Raw genomic sequence first — 21,622 nt, 5'->3', positions numbered from 1 at the left:
ACCGCACAAGAGCAAACACTTATAGTGAGAAGGAAAAACTCCCTTTTAACTGTGACAGGTTAGCGCCTCCCTGACCGATGAAACCACCTGTCCTGTAACTGAAGTTCATAAAAATGTATTCCATAACAAGGATGGAACAGTCTCTCACAGTCTGTTTCTAAAACCTAAAGAGAATTATGGATTTGATCAACTGGTCTCTGAATGCTATTGACTCCCTTTTCTCAACGAGAAGTCTGGAGGGACTTTCCCTGCTGGATACACGATGGACGGGTGGCAGACATGGAGGATCGTGTGCCTGGCGGGACTGTCGATCGAGGACGCTGAAGATATCTACCTATTCGGAACCATGATAACAGGGTTCTTGCTGATCGGAGCTGGCTTGGCTCTGGCTTATGGGAGGATTAAGATAGCTGAACCGGCTGTTCAAACCCCCACAAAGCTGCCCGCTGGGATTGAAACGGTGGGACGAGGCGCGACTTCTCAGAACGGGCTCATTGAGAGCAGCATGGTTAAGAGCTTGGAGACGCTTACAGCTGCCGTGAATACTCAGAATAAGACATCTGAGCGTATATTGGGATACATCAAGGAAAAGTCCACTCAGAACAACATCTCTGAGCGGACGTTGGATCACATCGTGGAGCAGCTCACTGCAGTCGTGAGTAATCAGCTCTCTGAGCACAAGAATGAAAACACCAGCAAGTTTGATACCATCATGGGGAAGCTCGCGGCTCTCCAACGGGAGATTGAGAGACCAGTGTCGGAGTGTTAAAGAACAGCTTTGAAATTCTCACGAGTTGTCGCAAAAGAAAAATCACCATCATAATCCAGCTACCCCTTCGGAGCCAGCTGTGGGCTCAAGGCTGGAGCCGAACAAAAGCTCCCTGATAACGACTGTGTTTAGTCTGTTCTTCCCATTCCCTACAAGGTTGGCTGGGTTGGCTGGAAGACTGTTTACTTAGCCTGGCAGGGCGAAGGACACTGTCTCAGCTGAACTATGGACACGCACACACAGACATATACTGATACTGATAAGCACTCACTGACGCATCACCCTCCCTACCCCGGATCCAACGCCACCTCCAACGCTTACCTCCCCTCTGATGTGGACATCGGGTTGGCTGGAGGCGCAGTCGAAGATTGCAGCGGTCCCAGATCAGATGTACACACTGGAACTCTTTCCCATGTTGCTGTCTGTGTTTATTGTGCTATGGTGTGTTGATATCTGTGCATTCCTGTATTATCCTTCTGTGTTACACATTTCGATGTTTTTTTCCTCGCTACCTAGCCTGACCTGTCTCCCCAATGTGATGTTTGTGTATTGTATGTACGGTCGGCAAGGTCTGTCATCTCGGTTGTGGGTAAAAGACCTGCAACTGACACATAAAGGCTATCTCATCATCATCTCATATGAAATATGCATGAACATTTAGATGCAACAAGGTTCATAAAAACAAGACACAGGAACAGACAAGACATTTTCATGTAAGGTCAGGAGCTTATTGTGGAGTTTACATTTGACTCCTACAGTCAGTTATGAATACCTGCAGGTGGCAGTATGCAACATCTGAGTCCAAATGATTACAAACATCACTCCATTGATGTTTGTAATGGTTAAAGGTCAACTGGCTTTATATAAGAAGCAGTTTCAAACTCGGTATTAACAGATGTACTGGGACAGAATCCATCAAGAAAAAAGAGACGTCTGTCTTCTAAAAGACACACACGCACATAAATGTCTTACTTCTTTAATCAAAACCCCCCAAATAAATTTCAGATGAAGCTGAAAGACAACATAGTGACTTACAAGACGCTTTATGTCCAAGAAAACTAACAGTTCATCATTTATTTACTCACTGGCACAAAAAGCAAAAATCACACTTTTGATTAGTCCAATTATTCGGTCATTCGATGACACATATCCAACAGTATATACACATTTGACATATTTGGGAATGTACAAAGAAATTTTTTTTTTTATTACAATTGTGTTTTGGCACAGCACTGTTGACTCATACAGGTATTTTGGTTCACAATGAGCTGCCAGCCCTTTTAAAATGAATAAAAAACTAGTTATCAAAAATCCTGTAGAAAGCAGATAATTCGTACACACATAATTCAGTGCCAGCTCTAATTCGACGACAGGAAAACCCAATGACTGATATGTCCATCATATTTACCTTAAAGAAAGAAAGAAAGGAAATCAGCCGATGTGGTTTGATACGTCTCGGCTTTCTGTTGTGCAGTCCAACAGGTCCAGCTCGAGTCTTGAATCAAGTGTCATTTTTGGTAGTGATGCAAAAACACCACTTTGCTCAAAGATACTTCAAAACAGAAAGTAGGACCTCTGTAATGAGATTGTTGTCACAGGCTCTAATCTAGCATGTGTGTGAGAATTTAACCAATCACTATTCTTATTAGACAGAAACAGGCGAGTCCAAATAATTTAAAAAGTCCACTATAGTGCGATGTTATAGTGTGATAGGACAGGACTTCCTTTTTTGATGCCTACGATATTTTAGTGCTCACTTCTGTGCACTACTGCTTTAAAACATGTTTACAGTGTGTAAGATGGGAAAAAATGATTAAAACAATACATTTAAAACTCACAGTAGCTTATGTACATACATTCATAATACTGTACTACTATTTAGAAAAATAACAACAAGCAAATGACCAAATTACAACTATATTTAAACATCTGACAGTCAGACAAACTACATCTGTGAGCAATAATGTTCCACAGCTGAGATTTAGAGGATATTCTTCTGAATGTACTGACAGACGTCTGACTTTAAACTGAGACAAATAATACAACAGATTCAAAGGAAATATGGAGCGTATTCTGAACAAAGAAGGCCTGTGTCTGATGTCGCCTAAGCTGTTACTACGGCAACACTGGAACGACGTCGTTTTTGCAGACAAACAGTCCAAAAGGGCCGTCGCTAAGGTGAAACTCAAATCAAACACCACACACTCTGGATTAGGTAGGAAATACTGTACTCCTGCTGCTCAGCTGAAGTGCAGATATGGAGAGGTCCAGGAAGCAGGACAGGTTTGGTCCCTACACTGACACTGTGCTCACAGCAGATGGACGCTTTTCATAGGCTCGATCTTTCCTCTTCCTGCAGAAGGCATACAGAGCTGTGAGGGGCACACAGCTGACTGACGACACCAGCAGCAGCACGATGAAGACCTGACCAAAGACGGGGTACTCCGTCACTGCTGATTCACCCTGGGAAGCCACACATACAGTTCACCATTAGCAGAAACTTTTGCTATCAACGCTACAGTCTGTAGAGTGGTACAGCTGCAAACATCCAGATCCTAATCTTGGTAAGGACTCATAACTATGTGAAAGGTATGGCTGAATAAAAATGTCATCACTGATGTTCAGTTTGACGAGTGTGGATTCTGCTTGTACAATAATATCACGTGTCCATCCAAATCACAACACGTTATAAATAAAATTGTAGAATAAAATAAGATAACATGACAGTGCAGTTTAAAAATAAATTTGCTGTTACACTGGATTACTCATTTACACTCCAGCCAACTCTGCCAAAGTAGTATCCAATGTCATCACTAACATTGTGTCAGAAGGGTGTTCTTCCTGTTTCTGATTCATTTAATTATACTTTTTTGACTGCTAATTTTCAGTTTGATCTCTGTGTACATGGATGGCATCAAACTTCCTTCCCTATATCAAAATATCCCCGTGCTTCCAAGAATGGTTGATTAGGATTTTGGTGGAATTCAAACTCTTGAATGATAGATTTGCTTCAGTCTGTTATTGTTAATAACATTTTATTAATCACCGACTCAGGTGGCTCAGCTGTGCTCCTGCTTCTAGATTTAACTGCAGCCTTTGATACCGTTGACCACAGTAATCTGATCTTGCGATTGGAGCAATGTGATATCAAAGGTATCCCTTTGGAATGGTTTCGGTCCTACCTCTCCGAGAGGACTTTGATGATTTTACGTCCTCCACAGCTCCATTTACTTGTGGTGTCCCGCAGGGTTCCATATTAGGCCCAATTCCCTTTTCAATCTATATGCTCCCCCAGGCCTAATTTTTAGGAAGCATAATATCTGCGTTCACTCTTACGACATCCAGATTTATCTTCGGATAATAGAAACACCACTCCCATGGAATCTTTATTCAAATGCCTTGACAAAGGTAAAACCTGGATGGTCTCAAATTTTTGTACTTTTAATGAGACAAAACTGAAGTAATTATTTTTGGACCAAGCTGTAACTTTTATGCCCCAGATTAATTAGCTATACGCTGGTGTCAGTCCAGTCTGGCACGGCTTCTACTCGTACACAACGCTGCAGCCGGCCTCTTGACCCGTGTAAGGAGACAACATATCACCGCGGCGCTCGCCTCTCTTCATCGGTGCGTTTTAGAATTAAATTTTAAAATCTTTTGACTTATAAAGTGCTAAATGGCCAAGCAACAAACTATTAGTCTGACCTTTTGCAGCTTTACACGCCCTCTAGAGCCTGAAGATTTTCTTGAAAAACAAAGGACGGCCTAACAAAAAGAAGTTTGGGAACCACTGCTATACTGCATGAGAGTTACCAATTTTTTATTCAAATCTTCCTACCTGTTTGATGATGTTAATGTTATTGTTTAATTATTACGTTGTACAGCACTTTGGTCAACTCTTTTTTTGTTATTAAATGTGCTTTATAAGTAAATAAATGAAATGACAGATACTTGTTCTTCATTGAACATCCCCAAACTGTTGCCACAAAGTTGGGATCATAAAATTGTCCAAACTGTCTTGGTATGCTGAAGCATTAATGGTATTTTGCAGGAACTAAGGGGCTGAGCCCAGCTCCTGGGAAACAACCCCACACCATAAAGTGCCCCACCCAAACGTTACACAGTACCTTTCTCCTAGCAACCACCAAAACAGACTGGTCCATTGGATTGCCAGACATTCAGCAAGCTTTGAGATCACTGCTTCAGACACTTTGCACTGCGCTTGGATGCAGCTGCTCGGCCGTGGAAATAATAATAATGGATTGCATTTATATGGCGCTTTTCGAGACCCTCAAAGCGCTTTACAATTCCACTATTCATTCACTCTCGCATTCACACACCGGTGGAGGCAGCTACAGGTGTAGCCACAGCTGCCCTGGGGCAGACTGACAGAAGCGAGGCTGCCATATCGCGCCATCGGCCCCTCTGGCCATCACCAGTAGGCGGTAGGTGAAGTGTCTTGCCCAAGGACACAACGACCGAGACTGTCCGAGCCGGGGCTCGAACCGGCGACCTTCCAGTTACAAGACGAACACCCAACTCTTGAGCCACGATCGCCCAAATGGAAACTCGTTCCATTAATCTCTGTGCAATGTTCTTGAGTTAGTCTGAAGGTTATGGGATATCTGGAGGTCTGTAGAGATTGACTTTGCAGAAAGATGGCAGCCTTTGCACCTCAGCATCCGCTTTGTGATTTTATGTGGCCACTTGGTGGTGAAGCTGCTCCCATTCCCAGTCGCTTCCACTGTGTTATAATCGCACAAACAGTTCACTGTGGAATACTTCACACTGGAATTCATGGAGCTCCTGAAAGCGATTCATTCTTGCTCATGAAACAACAAATCTTGGTCTTGAGCACAGTTTGGGTAAAAAAAACCTTACATGATAATTATGTGCAATTTAAAACTTCAGATCAATACTGTAGGAGGAGTACAGATTCTTGTTGGATGGCAGACGGACTTTGGTCCTTTGGCTGGATGAGCTAATGAAAAAAACATTTCCTTTACTTTTGCTTCTTGATTTGTTGAGCTATTTGGAAGTCGTCGATTCACAGCATCATTTAAATCTAAACGATCCTATTTAATAGTGCACTATGCCATCTTTTTTGCCATTTTCCACCAGACTTTTCCGCTCATTTCCTTTTTGGAGTGCACGGTATCACAGGAGACTTTGTTAAACATGACCTAACCCAAACCTTCAATAATGATAATCCATACTGTCTGTTGAGGAGAAAGTAAAAATGTCTACACGTCGGGAATATTGAAAGCAGAACTCACCAGCTCTTTATTCCATGCTTGGTAAGTAGGTGTCCCTCCTTGGATGTAGTTAATGATGTAAAATATAAAGAGGCCAATAAGGAGCAAGGGACTGGTTACTGCCCACATGATTTTCCAGTACCAGTTGGGACGATGACCAAGCATGTCTTCTATGTCTTTTTCAAACCTAAAGAGAGTAGAAAACATGCTCGTATCGATTATTGAATTTTACAGCAGTAGAATAGTAGTACATTATTTATAGCCAGAACAAAAAGGTTTTAATCTACAGTAACAAATGTGGAAACAATCACAATGACAGCACATACCTCTTAATTCCATAGATGTAACTAACAGCTATGACCTCAATGAGGACAATGAACAGCAAAGAGAAAGTGGCTGCGTAGTCGTTGAATATGGTAAACCAGTAATTCCCTGAGGTGGTGGTGAAGCCCAGGCCCAGCAGCAGACAAAACACACACACCAAACCTGCAAGAAAAGCTCAGTCACTGGTGCACCAAATTACAACACCAGTCACAAAGAGGATTAGGGCCACTGGGGGGAAAAAGGGGACACGTCCTTTTTTCACTTCTTTTCAAGAATTCTGATAAAAAAAAGTCAGAATTCTGACTTTTTTTAATCAGAATTATTTTTTTCAGAATTCTGGATTTAACAGGAAGCCAAAACAGGAGAAATCTGCTCTCTCTTTCTAGTCCCTGTCAGGACTCTTGCTGCAGCATTTTGGATTAGCTGAAGGCTTTTCAGGGAGTTTTTTGGACTTCCTGATAATAATGAATTACAGTCGTCCGCCTGGAAGTAAAACATGCATGATCTAAATTTTAAGCATCACTGTGAGACAGGATATTTCTAACTTTAGAGATGTTGCACAAATGGAAGAACGCAGTCTTACATATTTGTTTAATATGTGCATTGAAGGACACATCCTGGTCAGGTGGCTGCAGCCTGGCCCTGTACCAGGAGCGGCTCAGCTGCTGGACACGGTGTTCCCAGAACGATTCGTGGAGGAGCTCCTGGCAACAACGAAGTGGGTCTGCAGTCACTGGCAGGCAAGCCTTGAGGTTGCCATGACTGTTTAGCCAGTGGCAGGAGCTTGGCCCCAAGAGTCCCAGCACCGCCATTCTTCTCCAATAATCTGTTTTCTTCTGTTGTGTCTCAGCATCTCCTGCTATGGAACGGCTGGCCCGGGTTCAGTAAGTTAATGGGGCAGTGCGCAGTGGTGCATTCACAGCTGGTAGAGGCATGCGGTGTCTCTGCTGCACTCAGCTATGGTGTGGGGCCATCGGACACTGATTCTGGGGGACGTAGCAGGGCCTTCACAGGAGATCATGTTGGTTCCAATAGGTTTTCCACCACCGCAGCAGTGTCATAATAACAGCCTATACTCAGCCTTTGACCAAGTCATGAAAACTGATGGTCAAACAGTGTGCCCTGATGTAACAGTAACGCACTTTGTGTTCATTGGAGACAGATTGTGTCGAGTGACTGAGACACCAGAAGAACACAACCAGTTTCAAGTGTTGAAAAGCTGGCGGAAAAAACACAAACATAGATGGCTGTAACGAGCCACCCGAAAAATCATTTCGGCTGCTCACATAATAATAATAATGGATTGGATGTATATAGCACTTTCCAAGGCTTCATTCATTGACTCTCACACACTGGTGGAGGCAGCTACAGTTGTAGCCACAGCTGCCCTGGGGCAGACTGACAGAGGCGAGGCTGCCATATCGCGCCATCGGCCCCCCTCTAATAGGCGGTAAGGTGAAGTGTCTTGCCCAAGGACACAATGACCAGGACAGCGAGCCCAGTGATCGAACTGGCGACCTTCCGGTTACTGATGCGCTTCCCAACCCCCTGAGCCACGGTCGCCCGTGGGTTATGATAAAACTCTGGAATCGAATCATGGCCTGATTCTACTGGCCGAGCATCTGGGAGGATGTGCAGCGATGGGGAGAGTTGGTTATTGCAGCTAAATGTGTGCTGTAAATGCATAAATGCTCTGTATACCCCTGTCTCCTTAGTTAGATCATGTTCAGCTGTGTTCCCTCCTGTGGTTTGTTGCCTCGCGTGCATATTTATGTCTGCGCCTCCCACCGTCCGCTTCCTCCGAGCTGTGTGCTACTCCCTGTGTTCCAGTTTAGTTTAGTATTTCTGGCACCCAGCAATGAAGCTGTGTGTCTGTGCTTGGGTCCAATCCTGCCTGCTTTACACACCGAGTATTATAAAGCCTTTCTGTTCTGAACACTCAAAGCTCTAAAAGCCAAATTCTCACACAGCGTAAAGCTCCTGGCATTCCCAGACATCTGCCTTCTCACAATGGTAGGACCATAAAGAATCACTTTGATAATATCTGCACGGCCTGTCGTAGGAAGTAGGAGCATCACAAGTTACTACTTTGAATTCTATTTAACTTTGTGCACTCAGCTGAAAACTAGTTTTATAGCTGCAATAAACATAAATGCTGCTCTTTACCACTGTCAATGTGTTTGTAACCCAACCAGACAGACAGGAAAAGTGTGGCAACGGTTCAGTGAGAATACATAGCAGCAGAAAGTACGAAGACCTTCTCCACCAACATCAGTACGGATCTTACCACTGAACAACTCGTTGCTCATGCGGGACATAATCTTGAAATCACGTAACGGGGTGATGATGGCTGTAACGTTTCCCAACATGCTGCCCATTCCTAACAGCAGGAGCATGAAGAAGTACAGTACAGACCACAGCTGGGGCAAAGGCATGTTCTTAATGGCCTCACTGTACACTATGAAGGCCAGGCCTGTCCCCTCTACTGCCTGAAACAAAAATAACAGGAGTTTATAGTTGAAATAGAAACTGAATTTAGTGTCAGTGTTTTACATGTCAAATAAAAAGACTTCAAAATGTCTCTTTATGAAGTATTATTCATACAGACACGCTTCACAGAGATCATTCATTCTTATAAAATACCTATAAGTGGATGCACATGCCACAACCTTATCTAGATAATTATAATTACAGTAAAGAGGCTTCATGTCTGTGAACATGGAGACGATGTACTGTATCATATATCATACTGATGGGGAACATGTTTCCTGCAGAAATATTATGCACAGTTTTCCAAAAATACAGTGTACTGAGGTGCTTTTAAAATTTTTGGTAATATAGTAAAGATTTTTAACCTAAATAAGTAATAATATTTTACAATTCAGCCAGGGTGGAGTGTAAATATGCAAAGTACCAACCCAGTATCATAGCAAAATGTGTAATAGACACGCCGGCCCACCGTGCCCACTTCACACTTTCTCTCTAAAACGTGAGAGACAAACATGCATGAGTTGCATTACTGCATGCAGAAATTGCATTACCAGCAGGGGGAGAAAATATATTTAAAGCCACAAAATCGTAACGTACAAAGTAGATCCCAGGCTCCCAGCATCGTCACGGCTAATATGGATATACATGCGAATGTGTTAATATTGTCTGTTTAAACGCTTTCCTGTTATTATTTTCATGTTGGCTTGAAATCAAATATTTCCCTCTGCTGGTCCTGCAGCTTATTTCAACGTGTAGATTTTACGTTTTGGAGGCAAAGCGTGAAATGGGCACTGTGGATCGGGGTGTTTGATATCGGGTTGTACAGACAGGCAGCAGCAGTGGTATGTTTTAGTCATTAGCTACAGGTTTTAATTAAACGGGCTACACAGAAAAATACACAAAAAACCACTGTGTGTTGTAACAGGAACAGGAAGTGATATAATACCACAGAGAGACCAAGTCTACAATAACACATTTGTGGTTTAAGCAGTCAAATTGAGTTGTTTGGTGTTGTTGGTTGGATGGATGGATGATTAAAGAAACAACACATACTGACAGTTAACAAACAGGGGCCTGAGGAGCATGTTATTATTTTATTATTATTATTATAAGTGATTATTCTTTTGATCAGCCTGGTCAAACACTGCTGCTGGATGGCATTCAAACTTCCAACCAGGATCTGTCAGTGTGGTCGTGCCACTGGCATGAACAGCAGACTCAAACTAACCCCACATGTGTTCAGCCCTGCAGGCAGCTTCTGTCCTGGCTCTTTGACACAGTGTTTAGAGTTTTATTTTGGATTCATGATTCTTTCCTTTACATTCAGAAGATGATTGAAGTTCAAACTTCGTATGATTTAGTCTTGAGTTGTTATTTTAGTGTCTCTGGGTTTATCGGTCTTTCATGGTCTCTTGTTTGATATTATTAGGTTCCTTCTGTGTCTTTGTCTCGCCTCTGTTTTTCTCTTCTCAGCCTCTCCTGTGAAAGTCAGTCTCGTCTCTGTGTTTATTTACCCATCTATTTCATGTCTCTGTGTCTGTCCCTCAGCTCAGTCATGTCTCTGTCTGGTCTGCGTTCTGTCTACCTGTCTATGTTTCCTCTCTTGTCTTGTTTCATCCTTTGTCTCTCCAGTCTGTCATGTATCTGTTTATCCCTAGTCCCAGTGTCTATCACGTCTTAGTCTGGGTCTCAGTGTGTGTTACTTCCCATCTTATTTGTCCCTATGTCCTTATTTGTACTTGTGCCTGTCTCTTTGTTCAGTTTTACTTCCTCTGTGTTCCCTGGTGTGTTCCATCTCCCTAATTATGTCGTGTCTTTAAGTCTCCAGTGTCACATCGCTGTCATACATCCCCTCATGCTGTGTGCTCTATTTTTGCATTTCTCCCTAGTGTCCATGTAAAGAGCTGAAAATGGCTCTGTTAAAACATGGCATTGAAAACAAACAGAGAAAACTGCCAAACTTAAAGTTTTTCGTTTGTTTGTATTTGTTAACCTGTCATTTAAATGTTCTTGGTGGACTGTGGCAGTTTCAGGTATTAAAATGCTATTCCACATCTGGACACTAGAGGGTGCATAGTGTTTTTGTAGTTCAGTTAGTACCTCGCAACAACAAATTGTATTTGATTTAAATTGAACTCCAAAGTGAAGGAGGAGATCATTAAGATGAAGAACTAAAATAAAACTGTAAGAGAGACGGCAAAAACTTAGGAGTGGTCAAATCAGCAGTTTGGTACACCTGGTTACCTTTATCAATGCATGTACAGAGGCTTTATAGGAAAGTGCAAACTACCGTATTTTTCAACCATAAGGTGCACCGGATTATAAAGTGCATTGAGGTAAACAAAACAGTCAGATAAGTCAAACTTTACTCAACTCATTCTTCTTGCTTCCTCCTCTTCCCTACCATTGATTCATTAATGCTGAATTCTCTCCAGCGGCTCTATTCCCATGTTGTTGCAGTATATTAATGACTAACCTCGTGTTGAGGATGGATTATCTCAGTTGTTCTCCTGACTGAAGTTTGGTCTGTTTACAGCATCCTCCATGCGATTGCATTTGTCTCTAACCATCAGGAATCCTCACGTTAACTTCTATCGAGTGGAAAAATTTAGTGTTCATCCTTTTAATAAATCCTGTTTTCATGGATGCCTGGATGTTAAACGTAATTGTTACACCTGGTAAAGCAGCAACACTGATCATTTTATTAAAGATGAAAGAATTTAGACAGTTTTTAACTCTCAGTGATGCTGCAGTGTTTGTTTGACTTGGGGACCTGAAGAGACGGAGTTTAGGATCCAGATTACTCCGCGAGGCTCCTGACTACGGCAGCTGTAATGCTCCAACAATCCATCAAGCGCTGCGGCTTCATAGTTTACCAAAGTCGTACCAAAACATTTGACAGATTTCTGAGCGCCATGTACCACATAAAATCGGTTCGAGGTCAGTAAGCACAACCAGAATTCATACATAAGGCGAACTGTCGATCTTTGAGAAGATTAAAGGATTTTACGTGCACCTTATAGTGCGGAAAATACGGTAGTGGTTACCCTCAAAACAGAAAGGGCAGATTAGATTGTCAGAAAACATCTAAATAGCATGCACTGTTCTTGGACAGACAAAAGGAACAGCTCATGATCTTAAGCTTTTTAAAATTGCAGTGGTATGTGCATGTCAATCACATTGTCACTGTTTTATTTAAAATATACTGGGGTAGTGTACAGAGGCCAAATGACAGAAATTGTGTCATGGTCCAGAAACGTATGGACCTGACTGTACGATCAGACTCTGGGTGACAAACGTTGATCATTTATCGTTTCTCTTTTTCTTCCCGATTTAAGTAACTTCCAACTTTCCATTATTTTATAACTGAATAGTGTTTCCTGTGTGGTTACTGTATGTAGATGAGTGTAACTCACTGTGTCTAGTTCCTTTTCCAGGTTGCACTCTCCCTCTCTTACTTTGTCGGCAATTTGGGCAAACTGCTCTGGATATGTTGTGTTCAGCTTCTCAGTCCACTCGAGAACGCTGTCCATGCTGATGGCGTCTTCTGCTAGATCAAAGGTATTTAGCAGCAGAAGGCGCATTCTGAAAACAAAGAAAAAGGAGCACAAATTAACCCTGACCTTCAACAATGATTGCACAGGCCATTTTGCAACCTGTTGAACTTAGACGTATTTCACAAAGTGTTTCCTTTATTAGACTGGGAACTGATGTGATACTGAACTAAGTTTACAGTCCACTTATGTTTTTGCGGCAGATGAGACAGTTTTAACTGTTTTTGTTCTTAGTTGTTTCAACTGCAAAAACCAACCATTTCGTTCTTACTTTTTTGTATTACTTTTGTAAAATCATTGCATTTATTCACTTCATGTTTTGCTGCCAACCACTGGCAGGTGTAATGAATGACACTTATGTTAATGAAAAACAATGTTCTGTTGGGTTTTGGCATTCATGTGGATGGTACTTTGACCCCTACCACATACCAGCCCCCCACCACTAACCCCCAACTACTATCAACTCCAATCCCCTCCATCCACCCAACCCTCCACCACACCACAGATATTTGTTCAGAGTTGTTATGTCTTGTTATTAAGTGATCTAACACTGGACACATGTTCTGTATACCAGATTCTAGGTCCAAAGTCCTATTGTGCAAAAGAAAGAACATTTCTGGGTTTTTCTTTTCAATGATAAAGCAAAGCAACACGCTGTGTTGTTAAAGTACCAAATTACTCAACTGACAGAGAAATGCACACAGCCTGTTTTCAGAATACAGTGACAGACTATTCTCTCGATGAACATGGTGTCAGCTGTTATCACAACATACAGCTTCATTTCAATGTAATCTTTATTGGAGAAGTGCAAAATGTACACTGGTGTCATCATTTTCAGATAAGTTTTGTTGAGCTTGTCTGTAACTTTGTTAATAATGTAACAGAATCAAAACCATACTCTTTCCTCATCCTCACCGGGTAGTTTTTGTTCTCCAAGCCTTATGCTAACCTCTAAATCTAAACATAACCAAGTAGTTTCGGTTCATCAACCTAACCAAACAATGACTAAACCGCAGTTTTACAATGGTCCCAAACAACTGGTCCAGGCATTACTCGAGCGTCCTGGTTGAACGATTAATGTGTTTGTACCACCTCACCTTGATTCTAAAGAAAACTTTTTAAAAATGGTTTCAATGTAAAAGCACTAATACATGTCATTGTAGAAGCACTTGCATGAAGATGTTTAGATGACAGTAATAAACACTGTTCATTTGGAGCCCTTGTTGCACTTCCATAAGCTTGTGATCTCACAACTTTGCAGCCACTGGTCTCAGACATTGCCCTAGCATGGCCAACCAGGACCTACTCTCCATCCCTGAGCACCTGCATCACCGACTGCTATTAACTTCTTGCTAGAGTCGCTTTAGCTAACTAACACTAAAATGTCTCAGCGACAAACAAAACTCACCAAATGTTCAGTTGTTGGCTGCGAGCGCAAACACAGACGTCTTCACGCACTCCCAGCATCTGAGGAACTGAAGACCCAGTGGATTACTTTTATTTTGATGCAATGTCCCCACAACAATAGGAAAATCCATTGTGTTTGGCTAATGGCTAATGTGGCTAATGTTACTGTTAGCTTTGATTTTATGCCCTCAGGCCAGAGCTATGTTTAAATTGTAGTCTAGGGTCCAAGTGAAAAAACAAACCAAACAGATTTATATGTCTCTACGCTCACTTATACTGTTAGTTTTGTTTTGGTTTATTTCATTTCTTTCATCAAAGTCAGTCAGATTTAAGACTTCTATGACGCATTTAAAACCACTCTGAATGAAAAGAAAACCCAAGAAAAACAAAACTAAAACCTCAAATGCTTCTGGGTTTGGGGCACCAGCTGTTTTGATTTTTTTTTTTTTTTAACCTTAAAACAAACTCGTCCTTGGTATTATCTCCAACAAGCTAATGTAATGTGCACGGCTAGTCCAAAAAGCTGATGTAGACTGCCTTGTTTGACCTCCATACAAATGCGTTTGCAGTTTCATGGTCCGGGAATGCTGAATTATGCTGAATTTAAAACTTTTCCTGCACAAGACATAAATGTTGCTGACCCTACTGTGCTGATGTGGATAGTATTGATATGGGATTAGCTTGGTGAATGGTTTAAAAATAATAGCTGACACACGTTATTTTCACAAATATCATAACAGAAAAAAATCCCCATGTCTTATTTTCTCTATGTTGAGAAAAAAGATTTATTCAAGATATTTTGATGCCAATTAAGGCCAATAGTTTACTCACTCTGCCTTAAATATTGTCGTTTGCAGCTTGTATTCTTAACCAGAAGTCATTTACAAGTCATTTTCCATGCCAGTGTTTTACACTGTTACAATCCTGATCTTATAATTGTAACATCATATCATAACATGCAAATTTGGCTGTTTTGACATATAAAATACTGGTTCAAAGATAAAGTTTGTGGTATTTTTTATGTTACTCAGTTGGATTTGAGGCCACAAAGAGCCTCTTTAAAAATGAGCTAGTATAACAGCATGTTACAAAGCATGTGTGATATTCTGAATTTTGGAAATTGAAGTACACATGCCTGGATTTGTAATAACTTGTTGAACCGTATAATATATCACGCCTATAGGGACACACCTGTAAATTTACAGGCATGCTTGCATGTGTAGCGGGAACCCTGCATTAGCACAAAACATACATACCTGTCCAGGCAGTTCTCGTAGTTGAGAGTAGCCTTGAAGCCATAGATGGCAAAGGTGACGATGCTGGCAAAGATAGAGGTTCCACTGTTGATAAGTGAGACAACGATGGCCTGGTTCTGAAAGTTGTTGTTGTGCTGGTTGTAGCTAGCAAAGGCTATTAGTGAGCCAAAACCCAAACCGAGGGAGAAAAAGATCTGAGTGGCTGCATTGATCCACGCTCTAGGATTGGCAAGTTCAGCCATCTAAAAGCAGACAAATGTACATACACATAAAAGATAAACCACTCTAAGTATGAAACCTGAAGAGCCTTATCTGCGTAGCACATTTCCTAGACACTCTTACCTTGGGTGTGAACATGTATTTGAGGCCATTGATGGCACCATGAAGAGTCACACCCCGAATCAAGTAGATAAACAGGACCAGATAAGGAAATGTAGCTGTGAAGTACACCACCTGTAGAAGCCAACCAGCACAATCATAGAAAAGTTCAAATGTGTAAGTGTGATGATGGAATGTTTATGAATTTTATCATAACTTGGTAACTTTGTGTTACAGTATGTTTTAGTTAGGCACTAGGGTCTGCTGGTTTAGAAAATATTTGTAAATTACATTCACCAAATCCTCCATTAGGTACACATTGCTACTAATGGGGTATAGCCCATATGCTGTGTGGTATAGAAGGCTTGTTAATATTGCTCAGAGATTTTGGGGGATATTGACATAACATCACACAGTTGCTGCTGTTGGTCCATATCTAGGAACATCTCCACTTCCACCACACCGCAAAGAACTGTGCTAGATTCATATTAAGTACAGTGAACTGAGAGAACTAATTACTCATAACCATCTCACAGATGGAACATTCTGTACAGCCACTTTTTATACTAACTTAAAACAGTTAACTGTTACGGTTACTTAAAAATCCATCATTGACCCATCAGTCTTAGCCAATTATAGGCCAATCTCCAACCTTCCTTTTATCTCAAAAAAATCTTGAAAGAGTGATTTTAAAAGACAAATGGTTTATTTGAAGAGTTTCAGTCAGGTTTCAGAGCTCATCACAGCACAGAAACAGCTTTAGTGAAGGTTACAAATGATCTTCTTATGGCCTCTGACAGTGGACTCATCTAATGTTACTGTAAATGGAGAGTCCTCTTCACACACTGAGGTTAATTATGGAGTTCCACAGGGTTCGGTGCTAGGACCAATTCTGTTTACATTATACATGCTTCCCTTAGGCAGCATCATTAGAAGACATAGCAGACATTTACACTGCTATGCAGATGACACCCAGCTCTATCTGTCCATGAAGCCAGGTAACACACACCAATGAGTTAAACTGCAGGAATGTCTTAAAGACATAAAGACCTGGATGGCCGCTAACTTTCTGCTTCTTAATTCAGATCAAACTGAGGTTATTGTACTCGGCCCTGAAAAGCTTAGAAATATGGTATCTAAGCAGATTCTTACTCTGGATGGCATTACCTTGGCCTCCAGTAACACTGTGAGGAACCTTGGAGTCATTTTGGACCAGGACATGTCCTTCAATGCACATATTAAACACATATGTAAGACTGCCTTGAGTGGTTTTCAGCTTTGTGCTCCTTGTTTTTGTGTTGATATGACTTTTAAAAAAAAGATATATGTCCTCATTAGGATTGGGAATTCTGTCATTCTGTGGGTCTGCAGCCTAAGATTTATACTGTTAACTTGTTATACTGTATAAAGCACTGTGAGTGCTCAGGCAGAGTTGAAAAGCGGTATATAAGAACTGGTGTGTTTACCATTTAATTATGTGACAATGCATTTATGTTACTTGGCATCAAAATTTATGAAGTGGCATTTTCATGATGGCGATTGTTGTGCTCATATCCACTTCTGATATGTATCACAGAAACTCGTGAGTCTCCTTACCTTTCCTGTTGACTTTACTCCTCGCACAATGAACAGGTAGGTTATTGCCCAGGCAAGCACGAGACACAGCGCCTGTCCTGTATGAATGCCTCCATTCTCTTCAATAGAAGAAGAGATGTTCAGTGTTTCCCTGTAGAAGAAATATTGGGTGGGTGTAGCCACCTCACACTCCTCTGTAGGTCCCGTTCGGTTTGAATTTATGGGGCATACTGCCCAGGGCAGGACTGACTGCAATTGACATAAACATGAAGAGCAGCAGAGATGTGTTACATCCAAATGAGCTACAACAACGTAGCATGTGTTTGAAAAAACTGCAGTAGTTTGAAAATTAGCAGCTCACTTGAAATGAATGAAAGAGGTACCAGAAACTCCATGCATTGATGACGTTGTAATAGAGACAGAGATACACGGATGTCACAACGCTAGCAAGCCCTAAAACAGAAGAACAGCAAATAAAATCACCAATCTCACATTGACACTTGTTACTTATACCTGCTGTACTATTGTAGGGTACCTGCATATAAAGCACCTCGAGGCAACTGTTATTGTAATTTGGCGCTATATAAATAAAATGAAATCATATTGTCTACATAAAATTAAACTGTTCATTTGAAAGATTAAAACTTAAACAAAGCCCAGGTGTTTTTCATTCACAGCACTCTACAAAGTTCTGTCTGTAGCTCCTTTGCACAGACTCCTTTTTAGCTTCTTCTAATGCAACATTCAAACTGCTTACTGTTTTGTCACCAGAAAGGCTCTCCTTGGTACTCCTTTATAACACCTCTAGTTTTCCAAAAGTGTAGCTAAAAGTGTGCGGTAAATGCATTGTGACTTCATTTTAATCAAGCACTTACCCAATCCTCCCAAATACGGGCTTATCGAAGTCCATGCCCCGATGCTACCTAAACGCATCTTCTGACCAATGGCGAGCTCCATGTAGAATAAGGGCAACCCCTCCAAAAGCAACATGATGAGATACGGGATTAAGAACCCCCCTGAAGGCATGAAGGGTGAATACAGTACAAATGTTATACAGTGGACAAATTTGCTATATAAACACCACAATTATAAAAAATATGCAACCATAGCATTTTAAGAATCCCATGAGTGTAAACCAGAAGCACACTTTCTAAGCTGATAGGAGCCATATTAACCCTTGGATGCACAATCTACCAATACCTACCTACACTCTTCCACAGGTGGGGTCAAAAATGACCCCAAATAAAACCAATGCATTTTGCTATAAACTTGGTTTCCACTCTTTTCCCCTGTCTGTGTCCTCACCTGATACTCTTGTGACCTTCAGGTGTTTTGCGTAAGTGGCTGAGGACAAGCATTTCTAACTAACATTTTTATGGTGGTACCCTTCTGAGCAGTCTGGAGAATTACAGTGTGCCAACAAACCCCTGACCCAACTGGCACCAGTCTCCCTACTTGGCAGAAGACCATCTATCTGTGCTTGGCTATGGTCAACCTTGTATGTGTGAAACATCTTTTCACGTTGTTCCTTCTGCAACGCACAGTGTGCTGAGTTTCTAATTACACTCACAAAGGTGATTTGTTGTCAAGACAAAAAGTGTTATGGTGTCGGTCACTAGCACAGTACTGTCGTACGTAGTAGGACGCTGAAAAATTCCACATCCACACAGTAAATGAAGGGTGACGCACAGAGTCAGATTCTGGCAGTCAGAGAGAAACATCGGGACAAACACCCCGGCACAAAGTGCCATATGTTGGAAACATTTCCAGGGAAGAGCCGAAAACATTTTTTCTTCTTTAAATGTCTGAATGCTTGCGCTGCGTTTATTTTAGTTCGTCTTTAAATTGCGCACTCTCACACTTAAACGGAGTCTGTTTAAACAAGCCTACTTCGAAACCGCTTCTGATTATTATTATTTGCTTTTCGCTCCGAACGCTTAATGACCGTCATCTACTTTTATTATTGTTTTCAGCAGCGAGACAGCTGACCATAGTCAGGTAAGGATTCCATAGGAAATTTACCACGGAACGCCCCGCCCCCTTTGATAAAATCTTAATCAACAACTCTTCACACCAATTAAAGAATATTAAGTTACTTACAATTCAATCAATGGTATTGAGAAATTATAAAGGGACGTTTACATGACACATGGCTGTAGTAACTCGTTTACCAGCTGAGGTGAGTAAAATCCGTTATGTACAACATCACTGCTTTCCACTGAATCTTTGAAGACAGAGAGAGTGTATTGAGATTTGTCATTTCAAATCAAATACACTCTGTGCTCATCAAACATGATCATAAACCTGGTAACCTCCCTCTACTTAAAGGCACAAGAAAGTGCTGCTCATGATTTAGTGAAAGAGGGTCACACGGACTTACCTCCGCCGTGTAATTGACAGAGGTATGGAAACCGCCACACGTTTCCCAGTCCGACTGCATATGATACACAGGCCAGCACAAATTGCATGGGGCTGTCCCAGTTGGGTCTTCCATCTTTTTCCATGACTCGGTCCTGTGTGTAGCCTCAGTGAGCCCGCAAAAGAATTAGTGTCCGCTGCGTGGGTGAAGCTGTGCTCAGCCTGAGCCTGGTTTATAAGCCCTCTGCGACTGTAGCGAAGGCGGAGCCAAAAGCTTCTGTTATTCAAAGTGTTAGTAAAGGGGGTGAGGCATGGAAAATAACCCAGGTGGATGTTTCTTTTATTTGATACATACATACCGCAGAAAGAGGGCGACACACAGAGACAGGGGCAAAGAAAAAGTCCTTAAGAAGCACAAGACTGAATAAATGTGTGTGAATGAGAGGGAGAGAGGTGCAACAGCAAAGCTGCAAGTACAGCTAGTGAAACCAGACCTGGGGTCAACCATTCAAAACAACTGACAGAGGCCAAGAGAGGTGAAGAAGAGAGTGCAGGCAGAGTGGAACTGAGTGTCAGGGGTGATTTATGACTGGTTAGCAGGTCTACAAGATGCTGGATTGTAGATGGTGGCGCTAACAACCAACCAACTAACCAACAAAAAAGTAGGAGGCAGAGCTGGAAGTGGTGGATTGGAAGATTTTCACTCGGAGTGACCAGAGTGGGCTACAAATGAGAACATTAGCTCAGGTTGAGTGATTTGGAGGCAATATTAGAGAGTTATGGTTGAAATGGTTCGGACATGTGCAGAGAAGGCAGAGTGGATGGAGTGAACAAAGAATGACAGCGATGCCAGGTAGGAAGGCGGGAAAAGACCTCAGAGGAGGTTCATGGATGTAGTTAAGGAGCACATGCAGAGGGCTGGTGTGACTAAAAAGGATGAAACAGGCAGATGGCAGGGTCTCAAACTTGAATGAGCTGTGGGCCACTGCTGGCGCTGTCATCTCATTGGAGGGCCACTTTAGTGTTCAAGGGGTACAAAAAACAAGCAAGAAAACTCCCACAAATATCTCCAAAAATGTAGCATTTTGTGTGTTTTTTAAAATTTCAAATATTGTTTAACAAGACAAAGCTGCCAATGTGAACACGCTTTTTTCTCACTTCAACTAACTGAAGCCTTTCATTGAACTACCAAATAAACACATTGGTGCTCTGTGTGGCCACACACGTGGCAGCACTTCTGCCATCATTGTGTTCGGATGTAACAAAATCAAAATGCAGACATTAGTGTGATTTTGGGCTCTCCTTCAGCTCCTGTGCAGAGCTGATTGTTGAATATGTGCAGACAGCAGCATGTTTCTGTCTCTCCTGACGACCGTAAGGACAGTAACACCAAATTACAAAAATTCTTGCACTCAATATCTCCTCATTAACAAACTTTTAACTGAAGATGAATCATTGAGGAATGAAGATGTTCTCACAGTATTCTTCACTCACTGACTGCCTGTAGTTTCTAATATCTCAGTTTGTTACTAACGCAGCTGCTGTCCACACAATAAAAGAAACCAGATTAAAATAGCAAAGCCCAATGTGCTAAAACCAACTGTGTACATAATTATATACGTTTCTACAGGACTGAGGGAGTTATTACTAAAGACTGTGACTCCTTCAATGAGTTTCAGTCTTTCTGGGGTTTCTGACCTGAAGTCTCTCTCAGTGAGTCAACAGAACGTCTGCCATGGGACAGCTGTGATGAAAGAAAGGGAGGACATTTCTCCAAAACCAAGACCCAAGATACCCGGCTTGGTCCTGATGCTCTCCCTCTGCAGGGTGAATGTTGATAATAATGTGGACTCTGGATCCTGTTATGAAATGAACAGAAAAAAATGACAAATTTCAGCTGATTGCACTGCTGAGTACACTCGGCCAGACATGGACAATCAGTTTCTGGCTGCAGCTTGTCAGTCTGGAGGACCACCTGACTCATACAGGCTCCTCCACACAGTCCTCATTTATAAAGTGCGTTACAGACCCCGAACATTATGGCTAACTGGGGGATTTCCCCATTTTAGTGCAGTGGACAGAAAACTCATTGTCACAGCCAAAGTGACCCCCACTGACTGATTTTTAGTTGTATTGTCTTCATATTCCCCTGAGTTATTAGTTCTGTTACTAGTTAGACCACAACCAACCAACCTGATGACACACACACAGCACAGAACAAGAGCTCAGGATGGATGCTTTGTAGTAAAGTTACTGAATTTATATTAAAATCTACAGATGAGCTGTTAACTTAGTTTGACATGATTTTTAAATCAG

At 41.7% G+C, this 21,622-nt stretch overlaps 1 protein-coding gene across 1 annotated transcript; it reads right to left on the bottom strand.

Moving 5' to 3' along the window:
• Positions 1 to 1,434: 1,434 nt before the first annotated feature.
• Positions 1,435 to 19,544, bottom strand: slc6a20 (solute carrier family 6 member 20). The gene is made up of 11 exons (XM_004571318.4): positions 19,329 to 19,544; positions 17,824 to 17,964; positions 17,310 to 17,401; positions 16,970 to 17,197; positions 15,398 to 15,508; positions 15,056 to 15,297; positions 12,255 to 12,423; positions 8,636 to 8,837; positions 6,351 to 6,510; positions 6,046 to 6,211; positions 1,435 to 3,232 (listed from the first exon to the last, which is right to left on the bottom strand). Exons 1-11 carry the CDS (start codon positions 19,450 to 19,452, stop codon positions 3,062 to 3,064), a joined length of 1,806 nt encoding a protein of 601 aa, XP_004571375.2. The 5' UTR covers positions 19,453 to 19,544; the 3' UTR covers positions 1,435 to 3,061.
• Between the last annotated feature and the right edge of the window lie 2,078 nt (positions 19,545 to 21,622).

This window comes from Maylandia zebra, linkage group LG11 (genome assembly GCF_041146795.1).
Source record: "Maylandia zebra isolate NMK-2024a linkage group LG11, Mzebra_GT3a, whole genome shotgun sequence".
NCBI classification, from domain to species: Eukaryota; Metazoa; Chordata; class Actinopteri; order Cichliformes; family Cichlidae; genus Maylandia; species Maylandia zebra.
The sequence above is the reverse complement of the archived record's forward strand: the minus strand, read 5'-3'. Positions and strand labels throughout refer to the sequence as shown.